This window comes from Rhinatrema bivittatum, chromosome 1, assembly GCF_901001135.1.
Source record: "Rhinatrema bivittatum chromosome 1, aRhiBiv1.1, whole genome shotgun sequence".
NCBI classification, from domain to species: domain Eukaryota; kingdom Metazoa; phylum Chordata; class Amphibia; order Gymnophiona; family Rhinatrematidae; genus Rhinatrema; species Rhinatrema bivittatum.
In genome coordinates, this window is record NC_042615.1 from 688,856,170 (window position 1) to 688,880,756 (window position 24,587).

Genomic DNA, 24,587 nt, shown 5'->3' on the forward strand with positions numbered 1-24,587 from the left:
CAAACTAATTTGTTTACAAGGGGTTATCAACTCTACTGTATTCAAAGAGATACTTAATTTAATAACAGTCTCTCAGGAGCCTACTCTAGAACAGTGGTACACCAAGATAAAAAGCTTAAAAGCTAAAATGTTTGTTTCTAAAATCTGGTGCGTCATATAGTTAAGATGAGGCTAAAGGTTTAGACCTATTATTGATTTACAGAACAGAAACTAAAGGAGAAACATGATACTCCCAGACCTCTGCAGGACTAACCAGGAAAATGCTACTCTAAAATTAAAAATAAATCTAGAAGGAAGAAACATGAAAAAATCTTTTCTGGGGATGAAGAAAATTTTTACAGAATTTTTTCTGAAACAAGTCTAAGAGGCAAGGATGATTTAAAGTCTGAATGTAAAAAATTCTGTACCAACAGCAGTGACACAATCTGTGTAATTCTGTACTGCACAGGGGCTGCTGTAGTGAAGGACAAAGTTCTACAAGCTACATCCAAGGGCTGCTATTCCATCTGCTTTATTTTTTCAAGGAATATTTTTCACTAATCCAGTCATGGGCCTTCATCATATCAATAAGTGACATTTGACACCTCAAGAACAAAATACTGGCATCACTGGGCAGGACCAACAAAACCTGTAATCCCTGTCTTGCTAACTAAAGGGAATGTTTACCTTTTCAGCTGGCAAGGAGTCAAAATTCTCGCTGAAATCTCCTAAAACCAGTTCAGCAAATTCATCATCCAATTCTGCAACCTGCAAAGAGAGCACAGTCCCACATTACTACTCACTCTCATCAACCATTATATTAGATATCACTAACATACTCATGGATGTACTCGATGATTTGGTCAGTGGTATTTAATGGGAAAGAACCCTGTATAAATGGGACCTGATCAGATAATGGTGAATACGATGTGAGTGCAGGTCTGGAGGCTTTCTGGGAGTCAGCAACATGGTCTAAGGATCACAACAGAACAGCAAGCTAGGAAATCTCTAATCTCGAGGCTAAATCCTCATTTATCTGTTAGTTCACCACACAGTACCATTCTGCACTGAAGAAGGTAGATTAATAATGCATCCCAAGTACAGCAACGAAGTGTGCATGCCTAATGCATTAAACTAAAATCTTTCAAAGGTTATTGGGTAAAGGGGAAAAAAAGCACAAAAAAGGATAATTCACAAAAATTACTAAAGACAATCAGCTGAAAAGTAACAGATACTCCCAGATACTCATGACTATAGCAAGATTCTGGTCCTTTAAAGCAATTAGTGGAGCAGCATCTGTATTCAAATTAATATTTTATGTTAAAAAAAAAACCAATTATAATGCCCTATCATTCCAGTTTTAAAGATTCCTAGGGAATTAATAGTGTTTCCTATAAGTTAGTGTTAATTGTAATATTAGATAAGCTTCTGATGGGAATATTTTCATTCTAGACTCCTTTATAATGAGGCCTCCCTATTGTCCGAGGCTGGGGAGTGCATAGTAAGGATGACTTACTACTGGAGTTCCTTCCTTTTGATGCTGAAGTCTTTTCTCCCAACATTATTTTAATAGAACTGTCAATGATCTTATCAACAATCAAAACTACATGTTGTGGCTAAAACAGATAATTTGGGTATGTAGTTTATGAATGCTTCATGTATTTACTTTAAATCTTTACTTGTTCTATTAACAAATTTCTTGCATCTTTAGCATCTTCAAACAGTTCAAGATTATCCATTTCTGTCAGAGGGATTTGCTCAAATAATTTGCCATCATCCAAGTAAGATGTAGAACGCCAAATTAGTTTTTCGTTCGTCACTAAGTCAACCAGTCCCTTGAAAGAATTCTCCTCACCAATTGGCAACTGTAAACCAAACAGAACAGTATCAAATAATATAATGCAACACATTCTCTGGATCCCAAATCTCAGATCATTTGATATAATCAAATAAACTGCTCTCTTTAGACAAGCATTTGTGGGCATTACCTGTAAAATCAACGGTGTTATCTTTAACTTCTGTCTGATGCTCTCAATAGAGTAGGAAAAGCTGTAGCAGACAGAAAACAGTTATTAAAACTGTATTGCACCTCAAACAAGATTTACAGTTACATTAGTAGAATTTTCCATCGATACGCAGGGTGAATTAGCCCTGCTATTTAGGTGCCATCACCAACAATGCACTCTAGCGAACATCTTCTTAAGACTGAACTTTTGTTGTGCTGCACTTGTGTGGCACTTCCCGCACTCAGGCACGGATGTTTTTCTCCATCTCCATTTCTTCAATTATAACAAACCTTTTCTGCACCTTGCATCCACAGGTGCCACTTCCTCATATTCCAGGTTCAGTGGGGGATGCACTACCACTCAGCTCCAAGACTTTTTCAGCTCTGGATGAAACTCAGGACACGGAGCATCATTCCCCTCAGTCAATACCTTCGGGTTTCCCTGGGTGACCGTTCCCCTGAAAGCTCAATGGGTATACAGTCTGATCCGCCAGAGGAACTTCCTGACCACTCTTCTCAGTCTGAAGATCTCACTTATTCTTGATTTGCTGAGAAACTAGGCAACTTCCTGAGAGTAGAGATCCGAAAGTTACCTGACCCTAGGTAAGAGGTATTCCGAATTCTGAAAATACTGGATGTTCCAGCTGAACCATCAGCTCTTCCGTTGCACAAATTGTTGGACTCTGTTCTCTCGAAGACTTGGGAATCACCTCAATCAATTCCTCCTGTTTCTAGAAAAGTTGATTTGAAATTCAGGTTACAAAAATCTACAGCCTATGGAGTAGTTCAACTTCCCCACACGTCGGTGGTAGTGGAATCAGCTACGAAGCGAGCAAAGAAAACTAAGCTCCATTCATCCACTCCCCCCAATAAAGGATCACAGAATCCTCGAGTACACCAAAAGTCTTTTCAAAGCGCAATGCTAACTTCTCGTATACAACAGCATCAATTTTATATAGTTCAGTACCTCTTTGAGACCCTACAATTGTTAAAACCCTTTGTTCATTCAGAGACAGGACAACCGATTATGCCTCAGCCATTCTGTGACATGGAGAAAGGTCTGTGTCATTTGCTCAGAACTGTATATGAGTCCTTTGAGACATCTTCCAGGACTTCAGTCATGGCCACTGCGGCTCGGCGCATAGCATGGCTCCGTTCTAGCTTTATCAGGGAAGACGTCCATAAAAAACTGGTTAATCTTCCTTGCGTAGGAGATAATTTATTCAGAGACAAATTCAAGGATACGGTGACCCAATTAAGAGAGCAAAATGTAGAAGTTCAGTCCCTCTCTGGAACCTTAGACTCTCAAACGTCAGCAAGATGTTATTACCAGCGGAAACAGTTTTACTACCAACGAAAACCAAATAAGAGTTTCCTACCATACAGAGCACAACAATTTTAATCATATCAATTACCATGCTCACATCCTCAATCAGCTCAAACTAGACCTTACCAGAGGGACAGAAAGCAACAAAAACCATCCGAGACCTCTCTTCAAAAACCTCCACCATCTTTTTTAAGACGTCTCAGCCACAGCAGATCCCCCAGTAGCAGAAAGAATTCAGAGTTATTTTTCAGAGTAGAGCAGAATCACGACAGATCAATGGGTACTTCAAATCGTCCATGAGGGTTATCATCTAAATTTCCCGTCCCATCTTCCCCTTCCTCGACTCACTGCCATGATGGATACTTCCCATCTACCTCTTCTAGAGCAAGAAATACAGATTTTGTTTCAGCAGCAAGCAATCCAATTGGTTCCAAAGAACAAAATCAATTCAGGTTATTATTCCCAATACTTCCCTCATTCCGAAACGCTCAGGGGAGTTCCGCCCTATTCTGGACCTATGCTCCCTGAACAAGTACCTTTGGAAAGAGAAATTCAAGATGACATCCTTCAAGTTAGTTCTTCCTTTCATGCAGCAAAATGTTCACTGGATCTCAAGGATGTATACACCCATATTCCAATACATTCCTCCTGTTGGTTGTTCCTATGCTTCCAGGTGAACTCCAAACATTACCAGTACAAGGTTCTGCCTTTAGGACATTCCTCCGCTCCCAGAGTCTTCACCAAATGCCCGGCTGTGTCAGTAGCCCATCTAAGATGTCAAGGGATGTGGTTATTCCCTTACCTGGACGACTGGCTAATAGTTTCTCCGGACCAGAATTCCTTATCTCACCAATTAGAGATAATCTCATGTCGAGAGTCTCTGGGTTTCCTAATCAATTCCGAGAAATCAGTACTCAAACCGCCTCAGATTCTTTAATTTATAGGAGCCAAGATAAAATGCGAGGCCAAACGGGGGCTAAACGGTGCACTCAGCCGAACGCACCGTTCTGTATCAGCCTGTTACAGTTTTACCATATCACGGTAGTTCTCCGGACTCATCCTTAGTTCCTTCCCAAAGTGGTATCAGTTTTTCATACTATTCAGGACATTACACTTCCAATATTCATTCCCAGGCCTCATGCCAACAGGAGAGAATCCGTACACCATACGTTAGACTGCAAAAGAGCATTGGCCTACTATAAGCAAACTCAGCCTCATCGCAAATCTTCTCAATTGTTTGTATCATTTAATCGAAACTCACTAGGGGTGCCAGTTTCCAAAAGAACCATATCCAACTGGATCACAAACGTATTCAATTCTGTCATAATTCAACACAGATTCCCTTATCAGATTCAGTTTTAGCACACCAGATGCGAGCCAGCGCTTCTTCTATAGCGCATCTGCGAAATGTTCCCATAGAGGACATATGTAGAGCTGCCACTTGGTCCTCAGTTTATACTTTTACTGCGAACTACTGCCTGGACCGTGTAACAGCCACAGAGAGCGGACTGGGACGGGCAGTGTTATTCAGTGTGCTAGATCAGAAAACCATGTCCACTGTGGAGTAAAAAAAAAAAAGAAAAGAAAGAGGGGAGTGAATTGGAAGGTATGTTATAACAGGTGGAAATAAACCATCACCTCTATTCCACTGCTTTCTAGCTTTTTTACTAACTGAACAGAGTGATGACGCGCTGTGCGCGGGAAGTGCCGCGCAGGCACAGCACAACAAAACTTTCAGTCTTGGAGAAGATGTCCGCTATAGTGCGCCGTCGGTGATGTTACCCCAAATAGAAGGGCTAATTCATCCTGCTATCTACGGAAATGGAGAAATTACTTACCTGATAATTTCATTTTCCTTAGTGTAGACAGATGGACTCGGGACCAATGGGTATTGTGCTCTCCTGATAGCAGATGGGAGACGGAGTCAGATTTCAAAGCTAACGTCAGCCTACATATACCCATGCAGCATGCTTAGCTCTTCAGTATTCTCTTCGAAAAGCCAGTGTGGATATATGTTGCTTAATACTTGATTACACTTGATTAAACTTGAATTGGTTCAACTGATTATATATATAAACTTTGGACTGGAGACCGTCCGTGCACTCAAACAATAAACGCTGCCACCTGGGCAACTGCGGGTGTCTTGAACTAGAGGTAGGCCATGGCTTACCCGTACTTCCTCAGTCTCGAGATTTGATATCAGAGATTCTCGATTTCTGGAGCAGCCATGGGCGGGATGCTCAGTCCATCTGTCTACACTAAGGAAAACGAAATTATCAGGTAAGTAATTTCTCCATTTCCTAGCATGTAGCCAGATGGACTCAGGACCAATGGGACATACAAAAGCTACTCCCCTACCAGGCGGGAGGCTGCCCATGGCCCACTTAGTGCTGCCCTTGCGAAGGCTGTATCCTCCCTGGCCTGAACATCCAGGTGGTAAAACCTGGAGAAGTGTGTAGGGAGGACCATGTCGCCGCCCGACAGATCTCGGCTGGCAACAGCAGCTTAGTTTCAGCCCAGGAGACTGCCTGGGCCCTTGTAAAATGTGCCTTGACCTGTAGAGGGAATGGTTTTCCTGCCTCTATGTAGGTAGCATTAATTACTTCTTTGATTCAGTGGGCTATGGTGGCCTGCGATGCCGCTTCCCCTTGTTTCTTCCCGCTGTGAAGAACGAACAGGGTCAGTTTTGCGCAAGGATTCCGATCTCTTCAGGTATCGGACTAGGATTCTGCCGACATTCAGGTGGCGGGGGACGCGTGAGTCTTCCAAATCCCTGTGCTAGTGATGGTAAGGATATGGTCTGGTTCATATGGAACTGGGAAACCACTTTCGGAAGGAAGGATGGTACCGTACATAGCTGTATGGTGCCTGGGATGAACCTGAGGAACGGTTCCTGACAGGATAATACTTGAAGTTCGGAGATGCGCCGGGCTGAGCATATTGCAATCAAGAACACTGTCTTTAAAGTCAAGAGACCTAGAGACAGGGCACTTATTGGTCTGAAGGATTCCCCTGCTAGGAAGTCTAGTACTAGGTTGAGGTTCCATAGAGGCACTGACCATTTAGTGGTGGTCGGAGTTGTTTGACTCCTTTCAGGAAGCGGGACACATCAGGATGAGTTGATAGTCGCCCACTTCGGACCTTGAGGGAGTTGAGGGACAACCCCTTCTGCATGCCGTCCTGTAGGAATTCTAGGATCGTGGGAATCTGGGCTTTCCTCGGGAGGAGACCGCGGTCTTCACACCAAGCTTCGAATACTCTCCAGATCCGTATGTAAGACACAGATGTGGAGAATGTGCGTGCCCGAAGCAGGGTGTCAATCACGGCTTTTGAGTAGCCGCGCTTCTTTAGGCTAGTCCTCTCAAGGGCCATACCATAAGAGAGAATCGAGCCGGGTCTTCGTGGGAGATCGGTCCCTGCTGAAGAAGGTCCCTGTATGGCGGTAGATGTAGAAGATTCCCTGCCAATAGTCTTCGCATATCCACGTACCATTGTCTTCTTAGCCAATCCGAGGTGACTAGTAGGACTAGTCCCCTATGGTGTTCTATCTTGTGGATGACCCTGCCCAATATTGGCCAGGGTGGGAAGGCGTACAGGAGGCTTTCCTCTGGCCAGTTCTGGACGAGAGTGTCGATTCCCTGAGAATGTGGTTTTCGTCTGCGGCTGAAGAATCTGGGGACCCGGGCATTGTGACAAGTTGCTAGTAGGTCTATGGCTGGGAGACCCTATCGATTTACTATCGACTGGAAGGCTGTGTCTGCCAGCGACCATTCCCCCGGGACTAGTCTTTGCTGAGATAGTCCGCAGAGATGTTTTTTTCCCCGTGATGTGGGAGGCCGAAATCCCTTGTAGATTTATTTCCGCTCACTCCATGAGGGGGTCTATTTCTAGAGACACCTGCTGGCTCTTGGTTCCTCCCTGTCGGTTGATGTAAGCAATGGTCGTTGTATTGTCCGACATGACTCTGACGGACTCACCTCAGAGTCTGTGGCTGAATCGTAAGCAGGCTAGTGTGACCGCTCGTGCTTCCAAGCGGTTTATGTTCCATCTCGCCTCTTCATTGTTCCATTGTCCCTGGGCCGTCAGTTCCTGACAGTGGGCTCCCCACCCTCGCAGGCTTGCGTCCTTGGTGAGCAAGCTCCACTTCGGTGCGGATAGGTTTACGCCTCTGCTTAGGTGTTCTTCCTGTAGCCACCATTGAAGCTGCTCCCGAACCTCTGTTGGTAGCTGGAGGCGAATTGAGTAGTTCTGGGACACCGGATTCCATCGTGATAGTAAGGAACGTTGTAGTGGCCACATATGGGCCCTTGCCCACAAAACAACTTCCAGAGTTGATGTCATGAGGCCGAGGACTTGAAGGTAGTCCCATACCTTGGGGTGGACAGAGGTCAACAGCTTTTGTAATTGATCCATTAGCTTCCTTCTTCGTGGAGGGGGAAGGTAGACCTGTTTGGTATCAAACCGGACTCCCAGGTATTCTAGTGACTGGGAGGACTGTAGACAACTCTTGGTTGTGTTCACGACCCACCCGAATTCTTGTAGTAGATTCTTGTCTCTGGTGATCGCATGGCGACTCTCCTCTGGAGACTTTGCCCTGATCAGCCAATCGTCCAAGTAAGGATGTACCAGGACTCTTTCTTTCCTCAGTGCTGCTGCCGCCACCACCACCATGATTTTGGTAAAGGTTCTGGGGGCGGTAACTAGTCTGAAGGGTAGCGCTCGGAATTGATAACGATGGCCCAGTATCGCAAATTGCAGGAAGCGCTGGTGGTTCTGATGGACCAGGATGTGAAGGTAGGCTTCGGATAGGTCCAGGGAGGTTAAGAATGCTCCTGGTTGTACTACCATTATAACGGAGCTTAGGGTTTCCATGCAGAAGTGTGGAACCTTCAGGTAACGGTTGACGGCCTTGAGGTCCAGCATAGGCCAGAATGTTCCTTCTTTCTTGGGAACGATAAAATAGATGGAATAGTGGCCAGTATTTTGTTGAAGTGTGGGCACTGGGGCTATTGCCTTCAGGCTGAGTAGTCTTGCTATCGTGGTTTCCACTGCCAGTCTCTTGGAGTGGGAGTGGATTGGCGATTTCATAAATTTGTCTGGGGGAATGCTTTGGAATTCCAGCGAGTACCCCTCTTGAATGATAGTTAGAGCCCACTTGTCCGACGTTATCTCAACCCATCTTTGGTAGAAGAGGGTAAGTCTGCCCCCTATGTCTTCTTCCTGTGGATGGGTCTGCATCTTCTCATTGTGGGGTATGGCTGGGGCCTGCCCCTGGGCTTGCTCCTCTCTTAAAGTGCCTGTTCTGAAAGGACTGAGACCTTCCTGAAGGACAAAGTGCTTGGGACTGTGTATTCTTGTAAGGCTTAAAGCACTGTGATCCTCTACCCTTGGTTCTTCTGGGGGAGAAGCGCTGATATGTTCTTTTTGTTCCTGTCCTCAGGTAATCGGGATACTGGAGATTCACCCCATTTGTTGGCTAATTTCTCCAGTTCACTCCCGAACAGGAGGGATCCTTTAAAAGGCATTTTTGTGAGGTTCACTTTGGAAGTCGCTTCAGCCAACCAATTCCGGAGACATAATTGTCTTCTTGCTGCCATTGCGGCAGCGACACCTCTGGATGAGGTGCGCACGAGGTCTGCGGTAGCATCGGTGAGGAAGGAGACCGCAGGCTCCATCGCTTCTCCGGGCATGGTTGCGTCTCTGGCGAGGATCAAACAGGAACGTGCCACTAATGCGCAGCAGGAAGCAATTTGTAGCATCATTGCTGATACATCAAAGGACTGCTTAAGGATGGCTTCCAGCTTTCTAACCTGGGCGTCGTTTAGTGCCGCTCCTCCCTCCACTGGGATCATAGTGCGTTTTGAGACTGCACATATCATAGCATCCACTTTGGGGAAACGTAGAAGTTCCTTAACCGTGGGTTCTAGCGGGTATAGGGCTTCTAGAGCCCTCCCCCCTTTGAAAGTGGCTTCTGGAGCATTCCATTCCAGGACAATCAGTTCCTTAATGGGCTCCAACACAGGGAAATAGCATGAGGCCTTACGGAGGTACACCAGCATGGGATTCTTCTTTGGTTCCACTGTGGACTACAGGCCTGGAAGATCCAGTGTCTTCATAGTCTGGGACATTAGGGTTGGTAACTCGTCTTTGTGGAATAATCGGAGCATGGTCCGGTATGGCTCCATCCCTGGGGGAATTTCTCCTTCTTCCAGGGAGTCGCTTAGTTGTGAGCATCGGATGTGCAGATGTTATACGCACGAAGTGCGCACAAGCTGTGCGTGTGGGCAACGGAGTTTGTGTGCGCAGCACAGTTATACGCCCAGTTGTGTGCGTCTCAACTTAAGTTAGGCGCTTCGGGCCTCCGGCCTACCCCGCGCATACTGTCTGTCGGAGGGGGAAATGGCGCCGACGACCCCGAAGGCAAGATGGCGACCCCCCCAGAGGTCTCCACGTGTGTTGACCATCGCACCGAATCGGGGTCTGCCCCAAAGGAGGGCTGCTCAACCCAATTTAAACCTCGTCCGAGGAAGGACGGTACAGCTGTTCGAGCCTTGGAGACCGAAGTCTTAAAAGTAAAGGTTTCTACCTTACCTGGTCTCGGCGCTTACCGGTCACGTGCTGGACAGTCTCCAGCTGCGAGGCAAGAGGGGAATACCTTCACCGCCGTGCTCAAATTTGCACCCGCTGCCTTTCAGCCACCCTGGAGGCTACGTCCACGCCAGGAATCGGCCGGCGGACTAAGGCTCACCTCTGAAGGATATCGAAAATCACCTCAGGAAAATCTTGACTGGGGGAGGGACCCTTAGGTTTCACCACAGGAGAAGCGGGGCTCTCTTCTTAAAGGTAAATTTTCTTTCTTCTTTCTTGTAAATGTTACACTATTCTCGTTTGGGATAGTGTCCGCATCTGCTATGGAGACGGAGAAATACTGAAGAGCTAAGCATGCTGCACGGGTATATGTAGGCTGACGTCAGCTTTGAAATCTGACTCTGTCTCCCATCTGTATCAGGAGAGCACAATACCCATTGGTCCTGAGTCCAACTGGCTACATGCTAGGAAAACACTGTTTACAGTAAGCAAACTTGCCATTTTCTGTGGGACCAGTATGGCTCTATCACCAGAAATATAGTAAAATGTAGATATGTGCATTTGTTTTTTCCAAATTAGACAATTTCAACGAAATTGTCTAATTCGGCATGGTTCAGGGGTGATGAAAACCGAACAGAATTTTTCAGAAATTTCGGGGGTCTACGAAAAAAAAAAACCCCCAAACCGCAGGAAAAACGAAATTTCCGACATGGGAGCCTGAAAACGAAGGCCAAACCGAAAAAGAACGAATGCACATCTCTAGTAAAGTTATAATGGACTCTGGTATTATCAATCAACAAAAATATATCACGCAACATGTTTTAAGAGCTTTACTGCAAAACTTGACAGTTTGAGCTCTTTAAATTTGCAATCTTCTCTTACTATAGAAAACAGGTTCCAATTAAACAGGACAATTCTCTCAATATAATTTACAATCTTGTCTACTGTGTCCCCACAATGAGCTAAAACTAAAATATAATTACTGTAGTTTAAAAACTTTTGAGGTTTTTTTTTTTTTTTTTTAAAGAATGTGCAGGTAAGCGGATCAAAAAACCACCAATCAAAGAATACCCTGAACAATTAAACTGCACTCTTTTGATTTGGTACTTTAAAGTGGTTTACAAAAGTGACTATTGGAGAGACTGAAGGAACATTACATGACCAGGAATGCTTAAAAGAAGAATCCTCTACACATTAGAATGCAGTTAAACTTAGAGCTCATTCTAAATTAATACAGCCCATACATTTTATATGCTTATTTACAACACAATGATGAATTGAAATTAGAACTTCAGCAATTTACTTTATTCCCGAATCCTCTTGAATACAGAAGAAAGGTTATTCATTAAAGGTGAGTACATCTTTCTCTTTTCCCACTCACTGTACCAGTGCCTGGAAACAGTCCTCATCAAGGTAACTCAGGGGCAAAGAGTCAGGATCTTTTATTGGGTCAAGCAAAGAAAAGCAGGACTCCTTTGGGAACAGCATCACTGCCCTGTAAAGCTTGAGGCTCTAAACCCCAGCCTCCCTGTGTGTTGCTATCAAGGCTGAAGCATGGCTAGGAGAAACCATTTCCCCATTCACTGCTCCATCATCTGTTTTTTAAACTATAGTCAAGTGCCAATACCTTGCCCCGGTTTTGTCCATCTTATTTAAAAAACAGATGCGTGGTATTTGGTGTTTGTCTGCTTGTCTCCATACTGTCAGAGTCTGTGCCTGAAGAAAAGATAAAAGCAAATCACCACCCACAAACACATACTTCTCCTTTTAAACAACATTGCCAAATAAAGGTGTTTAAGAGACATGACCCCTCCAAGTCTAAAACCACATCCTCCCTTTAATCACTGCAGAGACAGTCCTTGGCTGTGAGTCAGTGTGACTTCCCGTAGGATCTCTCACCTTATCCAGGACAGTTTATCTTCATCTTTCTCCATTTTACTCCACTCTTCTGAGCATGCAAGATCCACTTTTTTAGTTTATACCTAGCATCTCTTCTCCCTAGCAATTTCTAACCACAGGGTCCTATAATAATCTAAACAGCCACAAACACCAGCATGTTACCCAAATATCTGGCCTCCCCCAAATGGCCTTTCTGGATAATGCCCTAGCACCTGGTAAACAAGACTAGCGTGTAAACTGCCAGAATGAAGTGCAATATTCTCTTCCAGCAAGCAAGAGTGAACATTTCTTACCTCCACACCAGCTGACGCATCAAACACAGCCACTGCACCATCAAGCACTCGCAAAGAGCGCTCGACTTCCACTGTAAAGTCCACATGGCCTAAGAGAAAATGACAGTAGGTTTTAAAGCAGTACCAAGGATGCATCGCCAAACACACAGCATACAGTATATTGTTAATGGAAACAGTTGGACAGCCTTGCACCTGGTGTATCAATTAGATTGATCCTATGATCATTCCAGTCAAAGGTAACAGCAGCAGACTGAATGGTAATGCCACGCTCTCGCTCCTGGGCCATGAAGTCTGTTACTGTGTCTCCATCGTCAACATCTAGAATTGAGAAAACAATGATGTGATAAAAAGGCATAGGCTGGTTGAGAAGGGCATCTGCAATTTATTTTGAGCAGATGAAAACATTCTCTTTGTTCATGATTCAATTCTTTATTAAACCTTCATAAACAAATACACCACAATACACGTGAACTGTGCTATGCATTGTATCTTTGAACAACATTCAAGGAATACAGATTCAACAACTTCATGCCCCCCTTCCTGTCCCTTATGCATCCACATCCACATACAACCATAGAGCTCAAGGCCTGTAAAAGGTACAAAAAGAGTTCAATAGCTATTTATTTATTTACTTACTAGTCCTTATATTCCACAATTCCATTACAAGTTCAACGTGGATTACAAATTACAACAGACATAATAAAACGAGTTTAATCAAAACTAAAATATATTAAAATTTTAAAAACAATTAACATCTTACAAATGAACAAATAATTAATAAAACAGGCAAATGAATGGAGTTACTCTTTCAGTTACCTAAAGGCCTGTACAAATAATATTGCCTTTACCCTCTTCCGAAATTTTAGATAAATACGTATGGAGGTAAACAATTTGATTTATACTCTGCTTTTTCTGCATTTCATATGTATATCTAACGGTAAATTTTAGATAAATACGTATGGAGGTAAACAATTTGATTTATACTCTGCTTTTTCTGCATTACATATGTATATCTAACGGTAAATGATTTCATAGTACAGTCACTGCCAATGATATCATCATACTTCTGGCTTGGGTGGTAGATATTGTAGGTAAATATCCCACACACCTAAAAAGGCCTCTCTCTTTTTAAGTGACCCATATTTGCCAACATACCTTTCTATTATGCAGAGCTGGGGCAACGCATCCCTCCACTGCATAAAAGGAAGGAGGGTCTCTAGTTCCACAGAATATATTTTTTAGCTATCTAAAAAGACCTTCCTTAACTACATGTTCTAAAATGTATTAACAAAAATTCAAACACATGATTTTCCATCCATAAAAATTCTTTGTTTAAACTCACCCTTGGGTGGAGGGTGTGTAGCTCTTTAAAAATCATGGGTCTGGAAGCATTTGGGAGTGATGAGGCAGCAAATTTTGCTTCTTGTGATTAAAACTGGGATATTTGAGAGTGGGCAGAACTGTTCTATCTTTCAGCCCAATTCAGTAAAGTCCGCGGGAGAGCGAACGAACGCCCGCTCTCCCGGCGCGCGCACCGGCCTCTCGTCGGTGCGCTCGATGCAGTATTCAAATTAGGTGGTGCGGTAGAAACGGGGAAAAGGAGACGCTAGGGACACTAGCGCGTCCCTAGCGCCTCCTTTTGACCCGGAGCGGCGGCTGTCAGCGGGTTTGACAGCTGACGCTCAATTTTGCCAGCGTCAGTTCTCGAGCCCGCTGACATCCACGGGCTCGGAAACTGGATGCTGGCAAAATTGAGTGTCCGGCTTTCGGCCCGACAGCCGCCGGCCCAATTTAAATTTTTTTTTTTTTTTTTACTTTTTACAGCCTTCGGGACCTCCGACTTAATATCGCCATGATATTAAGTCGGAGGGTGCACAGAAAAGCAGTTTTTACTGCTTTTCTGTGCACTTTCCTGGTGCCGGAAGAAATTAGCGCCTACCTTTGGGTCGGTGCTAATTTCTGAAAGTAAAATGTGCGGCTTGGTTTCACATTTTACTTTCTGTATCCCGCACGCATACCTAATAGGGCCCTCAACATGCATTTGCATGTTGAGGGCGCTATTAGGTGCCGCGGGTTGGACGCGCGTTTTCCTCCCCTTACTGAATAAGGGGTAAGGGAAAAAGAGCGTCCAAGAGCAGGCTAACAGTGCGCTCCGTCGGAGCACACTGTACTGTATCTGCCTGCTTATTTTTAAGCTACCAAGCAGCTAGTACATTAAGGGAAACTCTGGAGTTGTTTCAAAGAGAGGCAACATCTGATGACATCATCAGTCAGTGCTTACAAGCCCATTAGTTTACCTGGTGAAATGGATAAAAAAATGGCAAATCCATGCAAATCGGCAAAGGAAGGTCATAGGAAGATAAAAATAGCTGCATTTGAAAGGGCTCAAAAGTAGATTTCCGTGATATCTCATTTATGAAGGTACCTATTTTGTATTGAGCACTGGGTATCCTATTGTGAAATGTCCCACAGAGAACATCCCTGTCCACTCTCACTTGAAAGATATATTTTACAAAAACAGTGTTATTTTCAGCTGAAATGAACACTGTCCCGAGATGGGGAGATCTTACCGGTTCTGAAGAACTTGTTACCATTTTTACGTGAGAAATTTTTAAGTCAATCTGTTTAGCCAGCAGCATGCTTTTTCAATGAAGAAAAATATGCCAGTTCGAGAAGAGTTTTATTTATATAGAAACATAGAAACACAGAAATGACGGCAGAAGAAGACCATCCAGTCTGCCCGGCAAGCTTTCACAGTTATTTTTCTCATACTTATCTGTTACTTTGACCGCTGAACCAAAAAAGGTTATTGGTAACCTTTTTGGTTCTAATTTCCTTCCACCCCTGCCACTGATGTAGAGAGCAGTGCTGGACCTACATAAATTTGAACTCATTATGTCCCAAATCTTTAAAGAAAATGTGCATGTGATGGAGGCAGTGCATGCAAACATTCTCTCATGCATATTCATTGTGGTTATCCTGAAAACCTGACTGGGTGAGGGTCCCCAGGACACGGTTGGGAACCACTGTGCTATCCTCTAAATAGGACACTGGGACATAATGGGTTAAGACTCTTTCTATGCTTGAGGGATTCTGTTTAAAAATTAATACCCATGTGTGCAGCTGATGAAATTTTATATCTTCTCTGAAGGAAAAGTGCGATCTAAACATGTCCTTGGTAATGCCATTTCCAAACACAGAAAATAGCACTCATTGTGGAAGAAGCAATTACGTTTACATACATGGGTACAGCAGTTCCAGGGGTCTGGAAGGGGTTGGGAGATATGCCCAAACTTTTTGATTTTAAGACGTATGTGCATGAATAATCTCCCCAGAACAACATGCATCACCTAGCAGGTGTAATTGTGTGCACATGGTTTTCTGGGATAATTTTCAAAGCAGACTTGTGTGTGTAAGTCCATTAAGAAAATTATTGTAACATATACATATTAGCAGGCTAACTTATCTCTGTTTTCAGTTTTTATTTTAATTTTTTCCAGAAAATTCATTATAATAAAAAATATCTGTGGAAAAATAATTTTTTCACTAGGTTTTCTCCTGTTTGTTACAAAATTACCTTCTAGAAGATTAAAGTGTGGAAGAGCCAACAGCAGCTCCTAAAACAACTTTGAATGGTATCAGAGATGTTACACTAAGAGCTTTCAGTGTGAGTTCTGAGCCTGGAAGGGAAGAGCTAGGCAGGAGTCTTGCTAGCCTGGGTCCTGGTCAGTCAGATGCTAGATAGTTGGAACCTTGTTAGGCTGTGCCTTGCCTAACACTGAATTCAGATGAGAAAAAAGGAGAAAGGGGGATTTAGCAATTTGACTCCTTGCTCTCCTAATACCAGTTGTTCTAATGAATTGTAATTGAGCCTAAAGACATTCTAATAGTCTATGAGTAATTGTGAAGCACAGATTTAACAGTGAAGAAACAGTTACTGCTACAAACATTATGCAGAAAAATATGGAGGAACAATAAAAACAGTAAAAATAACCTTTAAGTCTTATTTAAAGAAGGCTTAACTATTTAAACTTAGTAGGCATTGCCATTGGTCAAAGGTATTTGAGACTTTGGTTGCAAAAGGCTGTCTTGTTGGCAAAAAAACGAATTTTGCAATGCTGGATGTGAGAGGACTGACAGACGTTAACCAAACAGAGGAACCAGCTACATACTGCATGTGTGTCTGAGAAGTATGACGAAAAAAGGAAAATTGATTCTTACCTGCTAATTTTTGTTCCTGTAATAACCAAGGATCAGTCCAGACAAGTGGGTTTTGCATCCCTACCAGCAGATGGAGGCAGAGAACAAAACTCTGAGGCACTGCTACATATTCGAGAGTGCCACCTGCAGTCCCTCAGTATTGGCCTGTAACCAAGTCATAGAGTAGCTACCATTCCCCCTTTCAGGGAAAACAGGAAACACCGGGTTGGAACCCCATGAACTGGAGCCTCTCATATTTCCAGAAAAAAACACCCCGATAAACACAATTCAAAAAACAACTCAACTTATATATAGGTTGCAAACATTTCTGATATAAGGTGTAAACAACCACCAGGAAATTCAGTTTTTCAGCAGCAAAGGGACGGGTCTCTAGACTGATTTTCCTTTCCTATTCATACCCAGATCAGTCCAGACAAGTGGGATGTATGCAAGCACCCCTAGACTGGGCAGGAACCCGAAAGATCCGTGCGTAGAACACTTTCACCAAAATTTGCATCTTCCTCCGCCCGAACAACAAATCGGTAATGCTTGGTGAAAGTATGAAGCGAGGACCACACCGCGGTCCTACATATCCCTGGAGGAGACACCAGCTGACACTCCGCCCAAGAGACTGCCTTCGCTCTTGTAGAATGCACTCAGGCCTACTGGAATTTCACAACCCTTACAAGCATAAGCCGAGCAAATGGTCTCCTTCAGCATCGAGATATTGTGGCTTTAGAAGCTTTATCTTCTTTCTTCACTTCACCGAACACCACAAACAAGTGATCTGACTGCCGAAAACTGTTAGTGACCTTCAGATAACGCAACAGAGTCTGACACACATCCAATAGATGAAGATTTCTATCTTGCAAGGACTCCCTAGACCACTCCAGAAACGCTGGAAGCTTTACTGTATGATTCATATGGAAGGAAGAAACCACCTTTGGCAAGAAAAAGGGGACCATACGGAAAGTCACCTTGTCGTTAGCAATATGCAAAAAAGGATCTCTACAAGACAGAGCCTGAAGCTCCGAAATCTGCCTGGCTGAACTTATGGCTCCCAGAAAAACTGCCTTCAAAGTCAAATCCTTGAAAGACGCTTATCTTAAGGGCTCAAAGGGCGCCCCACAGAGCACCTGCAAAACTAAGTTGAGGTTCCAATTCGGGCATTACTTCTGAACCAGAGGACGCAAATGCTTAACCCCCTTCAGAAATTGAACCACATCAGGATGAGAGGCCAAAGACCTCCATCACAACTTGCCCCTAAGACAACCCAAGGCTGAAACCTGGATGTGGAGCGAGCTATAAGCTAGTCCCCTTAGACAACCCCTACTGCATAAGGCCAAGATTTGAGGGACGCCCACAGTAAGGGGGTCCAGCAGTTTTTTAAGTACCTGGACTCAAACACCTTCCAGACCCAGACATAAGCCTTAGAAGAAAGTAGTTTTCTAGCCTGGAGTAATGTGGAAATTACAGGTTCAGAATATCCTTTCGGGCACAACCGCTGCCTCTCAAAAGCCAAGCTGGGAGACAAAAGTGATCTTCATGATCCGAAAATATGGGTCCTTGTCGCAGCAACCCTGGCAGGTGAGCCAACCCGAGGGGCCCGTCTATCGCAAGATACACTAGATCCACGAACCACGGATGATGCAGCCACTCTGGCATCACCAGCACCACCTTCCCTGGATGCATCTATACGCCACAAAATTCGACCAATAAGTGGCCAAGGAGGAAAAAACATACAAAAGGGCTCCTGTCAGCCACGAGCACCCTACAGCATTCAGCCCTTCCGAGCTGACCTCCCTTTGCGGTGGCACATGTTGCCATAAGATCCAACTGTGGAACACCCCGCCTGGCAGAAATCTGATCCGAGGTCTCTGAGGACAACTCGCTTTCCCCCGGATCTAGTTGTTGCCTGTTGAGGAAATCCACTTGCACGTTGTCTACTCCCACAACGTTAGATGCCGCTATTCTCCCGAGGTGACGTTCCACCCACGCAGTTGCTGAGCCTCTAAGTGCCACTATGTGACTCTTTGCCCCAACCTTGACGATTGATGTATGCCACCGCTGGTCACTGTCTGAAAAAATTCTAACCATCGAACCTTTGATCTAGGGCAGAAATACCTCCAGAGCCCTGTGGACCACCCTCGTCTCCAGACAACTGATAGACCAGGATGCCTCCGCTTTTGACCAAAGACCGTCCCAGGAACACCGCCCCCCCAACCCTTGGGGTGGTGTCACTACCACCCAGTCCAGGGCCTCCAGATCCATTCCCTTTTCCAGGCTGTGTCGAGAGAGTCACTACAAAAGACTGGACCTGGATTCTCTTAGAAGAGATAAAGGCGGAAGGAATCTGGAGAAATCTCCCTCCCATCCGGGAGGCTGGTTGGAGGACTGAATTAAGGGATCTTCCACCTGAGCCCATTGTGCCGCGGGACACTCCCCGATCCCGATGATGTCATCATCTGGGGACGGACAACCAGATAAAGCCCGAGAGGCTGCAGTGCGCAGCCGCGGGCTAGCTGCCAAAGCCACGCACCAAAGGGGCGCGCCCCTTCTAGTATTTTTTTTACTTCTTTTTTTTTTTATAGAAGATATATGGGAAGGAAGAGGAAGATCAAAGTCCTGACATCATCACCTGGTCTGCCGGTTGTGAGAAGACCCATGGACTCACATGTGGCTCGGAGGGTGAGTCAATTTATGAGAAATTTTATCCCAGAGATTTCTTTTTTGTCAGGGTCCTTAGAGAGTCCTAGCCAACAGCTGTCACCTCACATGTTGATGGATTCTCCTGAAGCTAATCCTCAGACGATATAACAAAATCTAGATCCAGTAACTGCCATCCCACAGGCTGGCATAGCAGAAATTACTGTGCAACAGGGGGTTCAAGAGGACTCTGGATCTCATCCATTAGGGGTGCCTTTTCAACCTGGAAGTTGAGAGTCTATTGATCCCCAGAATGTAACATTAGTTGATGTGTGGAAGGTACTTATTAATATGGAAAGGTCACTATCATATTCCGTATCCCAGTTTGGTAAATTTTCAGTTGAAACTAAGAATGTCCTTGATGAACATGGTACTAATTTAACTAATTTACAAACCACTTCAATGTCTACAACATCTCAAATACCTTCCTTTCAATTACTTAATAATTCCTTTATAAAGGATAGTTAAATGTTACAAAAACATCTTGAAAATTTGGAAAATGAGATTCGTATAAGGAATCTTCATTTCCTAATTTTTCCTGTCTCAAGGTTATTATCAGCTACTGAATAGATCAAAAATATCTTGGTGAAGTTTTGTCTATTTCCTCTGTAAAAGAAATGATTATTTCTAAAATGTATTATATTCCTAGGTTTAAGGTCAGGTCAGAAGGGAGGGAAGAAGAACTGGATATATTGCAAGGGGATAGCCCTAATTTGACCTCCTTTTTGGAGGCTTCTATTGATGATATACCCACCAGAGCTACTCTCCTGGTTTCATTTTGTAGTGAACAAGATAAAAACTTGGTGATTCAGAAATATTTAAAAAATAAAGATCTCCTTTTTTGAGGTCAAAAACTCAAATATTCTCTGATGTTGCCAGAAGCACTCAGTTGAGGAGGAAACAATTTTTGGTATTAAAGCCAAGAGTTTTATCTCTGGGGGCGGTTTTTTTCTTAAAATCCCCTGCAAATGTCTTGTTATGTATCAGAACAAGTTTATATTTCAAGACCCCTCCCCACCTTGAGACCTTTTTAGTGGATAAGGGGATATGATAAGGTGTAATACAGTATGATTGTTTTGTAAGGTATATACAGCACCTAGATGAATTTTTCTCTCATTACTGTAATTATTACAGATTTCTTTTTGACCTTCAGGTCTTGCCTGAATCTCCCACGATTTGGGGACTAGTCAATTGGAATATATATATTTTTCTTTTGGTATAAATGGATAATGTTTAAGTTTGCTTGTATTCCAATATGTTTGCTTTATGGATATTTTAAATGTATCTTGTTAAAATTCCAATAAAATATTTTTTTAAAAAAAGAAGAGAAGAGATAAAGGCGAGTGATACTTCTCCGACAACAGATTCCACCTGAACGAGAGTGCCTTTTGCAAAGATCGCACGTGATCTAACCTACGGAACCAAATCTAACATGGAGGCCACAGAGCCCAGAACCTGCAAATAATCCCAGACCTTTGGTACTGACAGGCGTAACAGGCGAGTCACCTGTGCCTGCAATTTCAACAATCTGTTTGCTGTCAGAAACACCCTGCCTTTCTGGGTATCAAAGCACGCTCCCAGATACTCCAAATACTGGGTCAGAACTAGTTGACTCTTCGCTACATTTATCACCCAAACCAGCAAACTCAAAGTGTCCATAACTCGCTGGATGGAACAACTGCACTCGTCCTCCATCATTGCCCAAATAAGCCAATTCTCTAGATATAGATGGACTAAAATCCCCTTTTCTCAAGGCTGCCGACACCATGACCATCACTTTCGTGAAGGTTCGGGGTGCGGTAGCCAAACCGAAGGGGAGAGCCTGGAACAGAAAGTGCTGTCCCAGCACCATGAACTGCAGAAACTTCTGATGGTCCTTTCGAATGGGAATATGGAGGTAAGCCTGTGTCAGGTCCAATGACTGTTGCTATCACAGAGTGCAACGTCTCCATGCGAAAATGCGGGACCCATAGCTTTTGCAAGTCTAGAATGGGACGGATGGTGCCCTCCTTTTTTTGAACCACAAAATAAATGGAGTACCTCACCTGTCTTTGCTCGCCCAGCAGGACTGGAACTATTGCATTCAAGCTTAGTATCCTCTGTAGAGTTCCCCTTACTACTTCCAGTTTGCTTCAAAATGAGTAGTGGGACTCCAGAAAGGCCTCCCTGACCAGGTGCAAAAAATCTACGGCATAGCTATCTCTTACTACCTCCAGAACCCACTGGTCCAAGGTAATCTTGGCCCACTCTTCGTAGAAGCAGAACAATCTGCCCCCTTCCGCTTTCACAGAAGAGTGGGCGACCCTGGCTTCATTGCGCTGACTTTCCTTCTCCGGTCCCCTTACCAGCACCATCCCTAGAGGATCTGCAGGTACCCTGAAAGGACTGCTGTCATCCCAAAGACTATTTCGGCCCCGAAACTGAGAGATCAGCATGGAGAATTCCTTGCTAACCTGTATTAGGAATCATGAATGGAGTTCAAATACCAGAGCTAGTGACGTCATGTGGTGGGGATGCCCCTGAGGTTCCTACCATGACGCACGTAAAGGACGGGGCTGAGCGCGCATGCCCTAGGTGACTCCTGGAGAAAGATGGCAAACGCAATCGCCCATGCTGGACCAGGAATGCCGGAGGGTTCGGTGTGGAGAGCGGAGGCAGCCATCTTACCAAAATGGACTGAGTCAGGCAGAAAAATGGTGAGCAACAGAGGGCACAGCCATCTGCGACTGACGGGCGCAACAGAGGGGCCTTTTCATATTTTATGCCATGCATTGCAAAAAGGTGAGAGATTATAAACACCTTCAACTTCTGGCAGAGGTGGCGCGGCTTTCTTGAGAGCATATGCGGACACAATCCAAGTCGGTATTCCGTAAATTATCTTCAACTCGAACAGAACTACAATTGTTGAATGATGCCAGTGTCATAAGTTTGAATTAAGCAAGAATATTTTGAAGAGGGAAATAAGGCTGGACGATATTTAGCAAGACATTTAAAGGTTATGTAATTTCAGAACTCCACCGCCAAAGTTAAAAATACTCAGGACCTGGTGGTCACTAAATCAGCAGATATTTAAAATTGCTTCACCCAGTTCTATAGTACCCTTTATAGTGCAGATCAATCTATTTCAGACACTACTGATGATTACCTCCTCTCTGTATCACTCCCTTGTCTGACTCCTGAACACAGTTTTCTTGTCCGCCCAATTAGTACACCTGAGGTACTGTAGGTCTTCAAGTCCTTGAAAGCGGGTAAATCACCGAGACTGGATAGGTGGTCTAATGGCTACTATAAACGATTCTTCCATGTCCTAGTTGCATCTTTGACAGACATGTTCAATTCCTTGAGGGATGAGAGTACACTCGCAGCTAGCTCTAATGTAGCAGGCATTACTGTCCTTGTAAAGCCTGGCAGAGATCCTATCCTCTGTGGCTTGTACCTCCCAATATCTTTAATCAATCTGATCTCAAAATCTTAGCCAAAGTTCTGGAAGAGCACTTAAATATGATATTACCCCAACTAGTGCACTATGATCAAGTGGGTTTCATTCCACACCGTTAGGCAACAGCTATGTAAAAGATTGTTGATTTGTTATGTGGGTCCATCAAAAGAAAGTATCCACAGAATTACTGTCAATTGATGCCGATAAGGCATTTGACATGATGCTCTGGTCCTTTTTATTTAAAAAATCTACGGAAAATACAGTTTGGTTCTGTCTTCTTACGATGGGTTGAAACACTATATGACTCCCCAGAAGCCAGAGTGAAAGTGAATGGTGGATATGGCGACTGTTTTGCAATAGGCCATGTAACTCAACAAGGCAACCCTTTATCCCCTTTGCTATTTGTTCCTTTTCTAGAACCCTTTACCACCCAAGTTAGGCTTTCCGATCAGATTAGGGGTGTTCAGGTTGGTGATCACCAGTATAAAATTTCATTATTTGCTGCTGATATTCTTTTCAATATATCCGAGCCATCTTTGTCACTATCCAGGGTTATGAGCAAACTGCAATGCTTTAGCAAAGACTCGGGGTTCAAAATTAATCTGGAAAAATCTGAACTCTTGAATGTCAATCTGGATGAATCTGCTCTGTTCAGACTCAGTCAAAAATTCCCTTTCCGCTGGGCTAAATCCTCCTTGAAGTATTTAGGCACACATATCAGCTCTAATGTAGGTGACCTATTTCGTTTGAATTACCATCCATTACTGTGGGCGGTAAGCAGGAACTTGGACAGGTAGAACAGAGATTGCTTTTCCTGGCTCAGCTAGGTTGCCATTATTAAAATGAACATTTTGCCCAGATTTCTTTATTTATCACTCTCCCCATTTTCTTGTTGGCAGCACTTTTGCTTGTGGCAAAAGAACATTTTTTATTTTATTTGGAAGAGGTAGCCACCTTCGGTAGCTCAAGCAATTTTATTTCAACCCCAAAAAAGGGGCAGACTGGGTATACCGAATCTTTTATGGTATTATATATCACAACTAAGGGACCATATTGACTTGCATAGGTCTGTGGAGGTAAAACAATGGGCCTTACTGGAACAAGGTATGATGGAGTCAATGCCTTTATTGGCTCTACCATGGCAACCTCGTTCCATTTGGCGTCCTCTACAAAAACTTACCTGTATCCCTGACCACAACATTACGAGTCTGGTCACAGTGGAAACATAGGGTTGTGGGTGGTACTTCTTATTTTTATTTATAACATCTTTTCCATAACATGGATTTCCCCATAAGTAAGCCTCTTAATTCTTTTGAGGATTGGAAAATACATGAAACTGAGTGATGTTGTCAACCACTATCCTATGTTAACCTTGAACTTTCTGGAATATGCTCAAATCAGACTTTTTTTTAATTGCACAACAAATACTTTGGCAACACGACAGGGTAAATCCCTTTTTGAAAATTATTGTGAGCAAGTAGATAAGTTAAAAGGTGTAGAGTCTAAGGTGTATGACATTCTTAATCATTGTACAGTCGATAAATTCTCACATATCGGGGCTTGGGAGTTGGATTTGGGGGGAGAATTGAGTGCGAAGGATTGAGATGTCATTTATTCTAGCGCTAGCAAATGTTCAATCTCAGCTAATTTACAAGAAAATTTCTATAAGATGTTATTTTGTTAGCATCTCATACCATCAAAATTACATCATATGTATCCCTCAGTGAGCAATCTTGTTGGAGAAATTGTGGGAATTTAGGCACTTATATACATTTGGTGGAAATGCCCACTGATTGTGCCTTGCTGGTGTCAAATTACTGATTGGATGTCCACAATGTTGGAGATCGAAAACACATTTGATGTTTGTCATGTATTGTTGGGGCTACCAGTGATGGGTGTTTGTTGAGACCGTCGCTGCCCGACGTCTCCACTACGCCCACCTTACCGCTTTGGCGACTCCCTCTTTGCCTGTTGGAAGTTTGGCTGCCGTGGTGTCCTTTTGCCATCCTCCTCCAGCGTCCCCAGATCGGCTAGATGCTGCACACTGCCATGTTTCCCCAGAGCCTAAGGGCGCGCGTACGGCGCAGCCCTGACTGAAGTACCAGCAGTGGTGCGAACCTCAAGGGCGTCCTCCTGAGGGGACGTCATCCG

At 43.9% G+C, this 24,587-nt stretch overlaps 1 protein-coding gene across 2 annotated transcripts in view; it reads right to left on the reverse strand.

The window, feature by feature from the left end:
- Positions 1-24,587, reverse strand: part of GFM2 (G elongation factor mitochondrial 2) — a 163,083-nt gene that overhangs the window by 92,017 nt on the left and 46,479 nt on the right. For both annotated transcript variants that reach the window (XM_029575022.1, XM_029575015.1), the window contains exons 6-11: positions 12,284-12,409; positions 12,092-12,180; positions 11,527-11,615; positions 1,968-2,028; positions 1,659-1,844; positions 667-747 (exon numbers count right to left, since the gene is read on the reverse strand). In XM_029575022.1, coding sequence (XP_029430882.1) covers positions 667-747; positions 1,659-1,844; positions 1,968-2,028; positions 11,527-11,615; positions 12,092-12,180; positions 12,284-12,409 — 632 coding nt within the window. The remainder of the gene's footprint in view (positions 1-666; positions 748-1,658; positions 1,845-1,967; positions 2,029-11,526; positions 11,616-12,091; positions 12,181-12,283; positions 12,410-24,587) is intronic.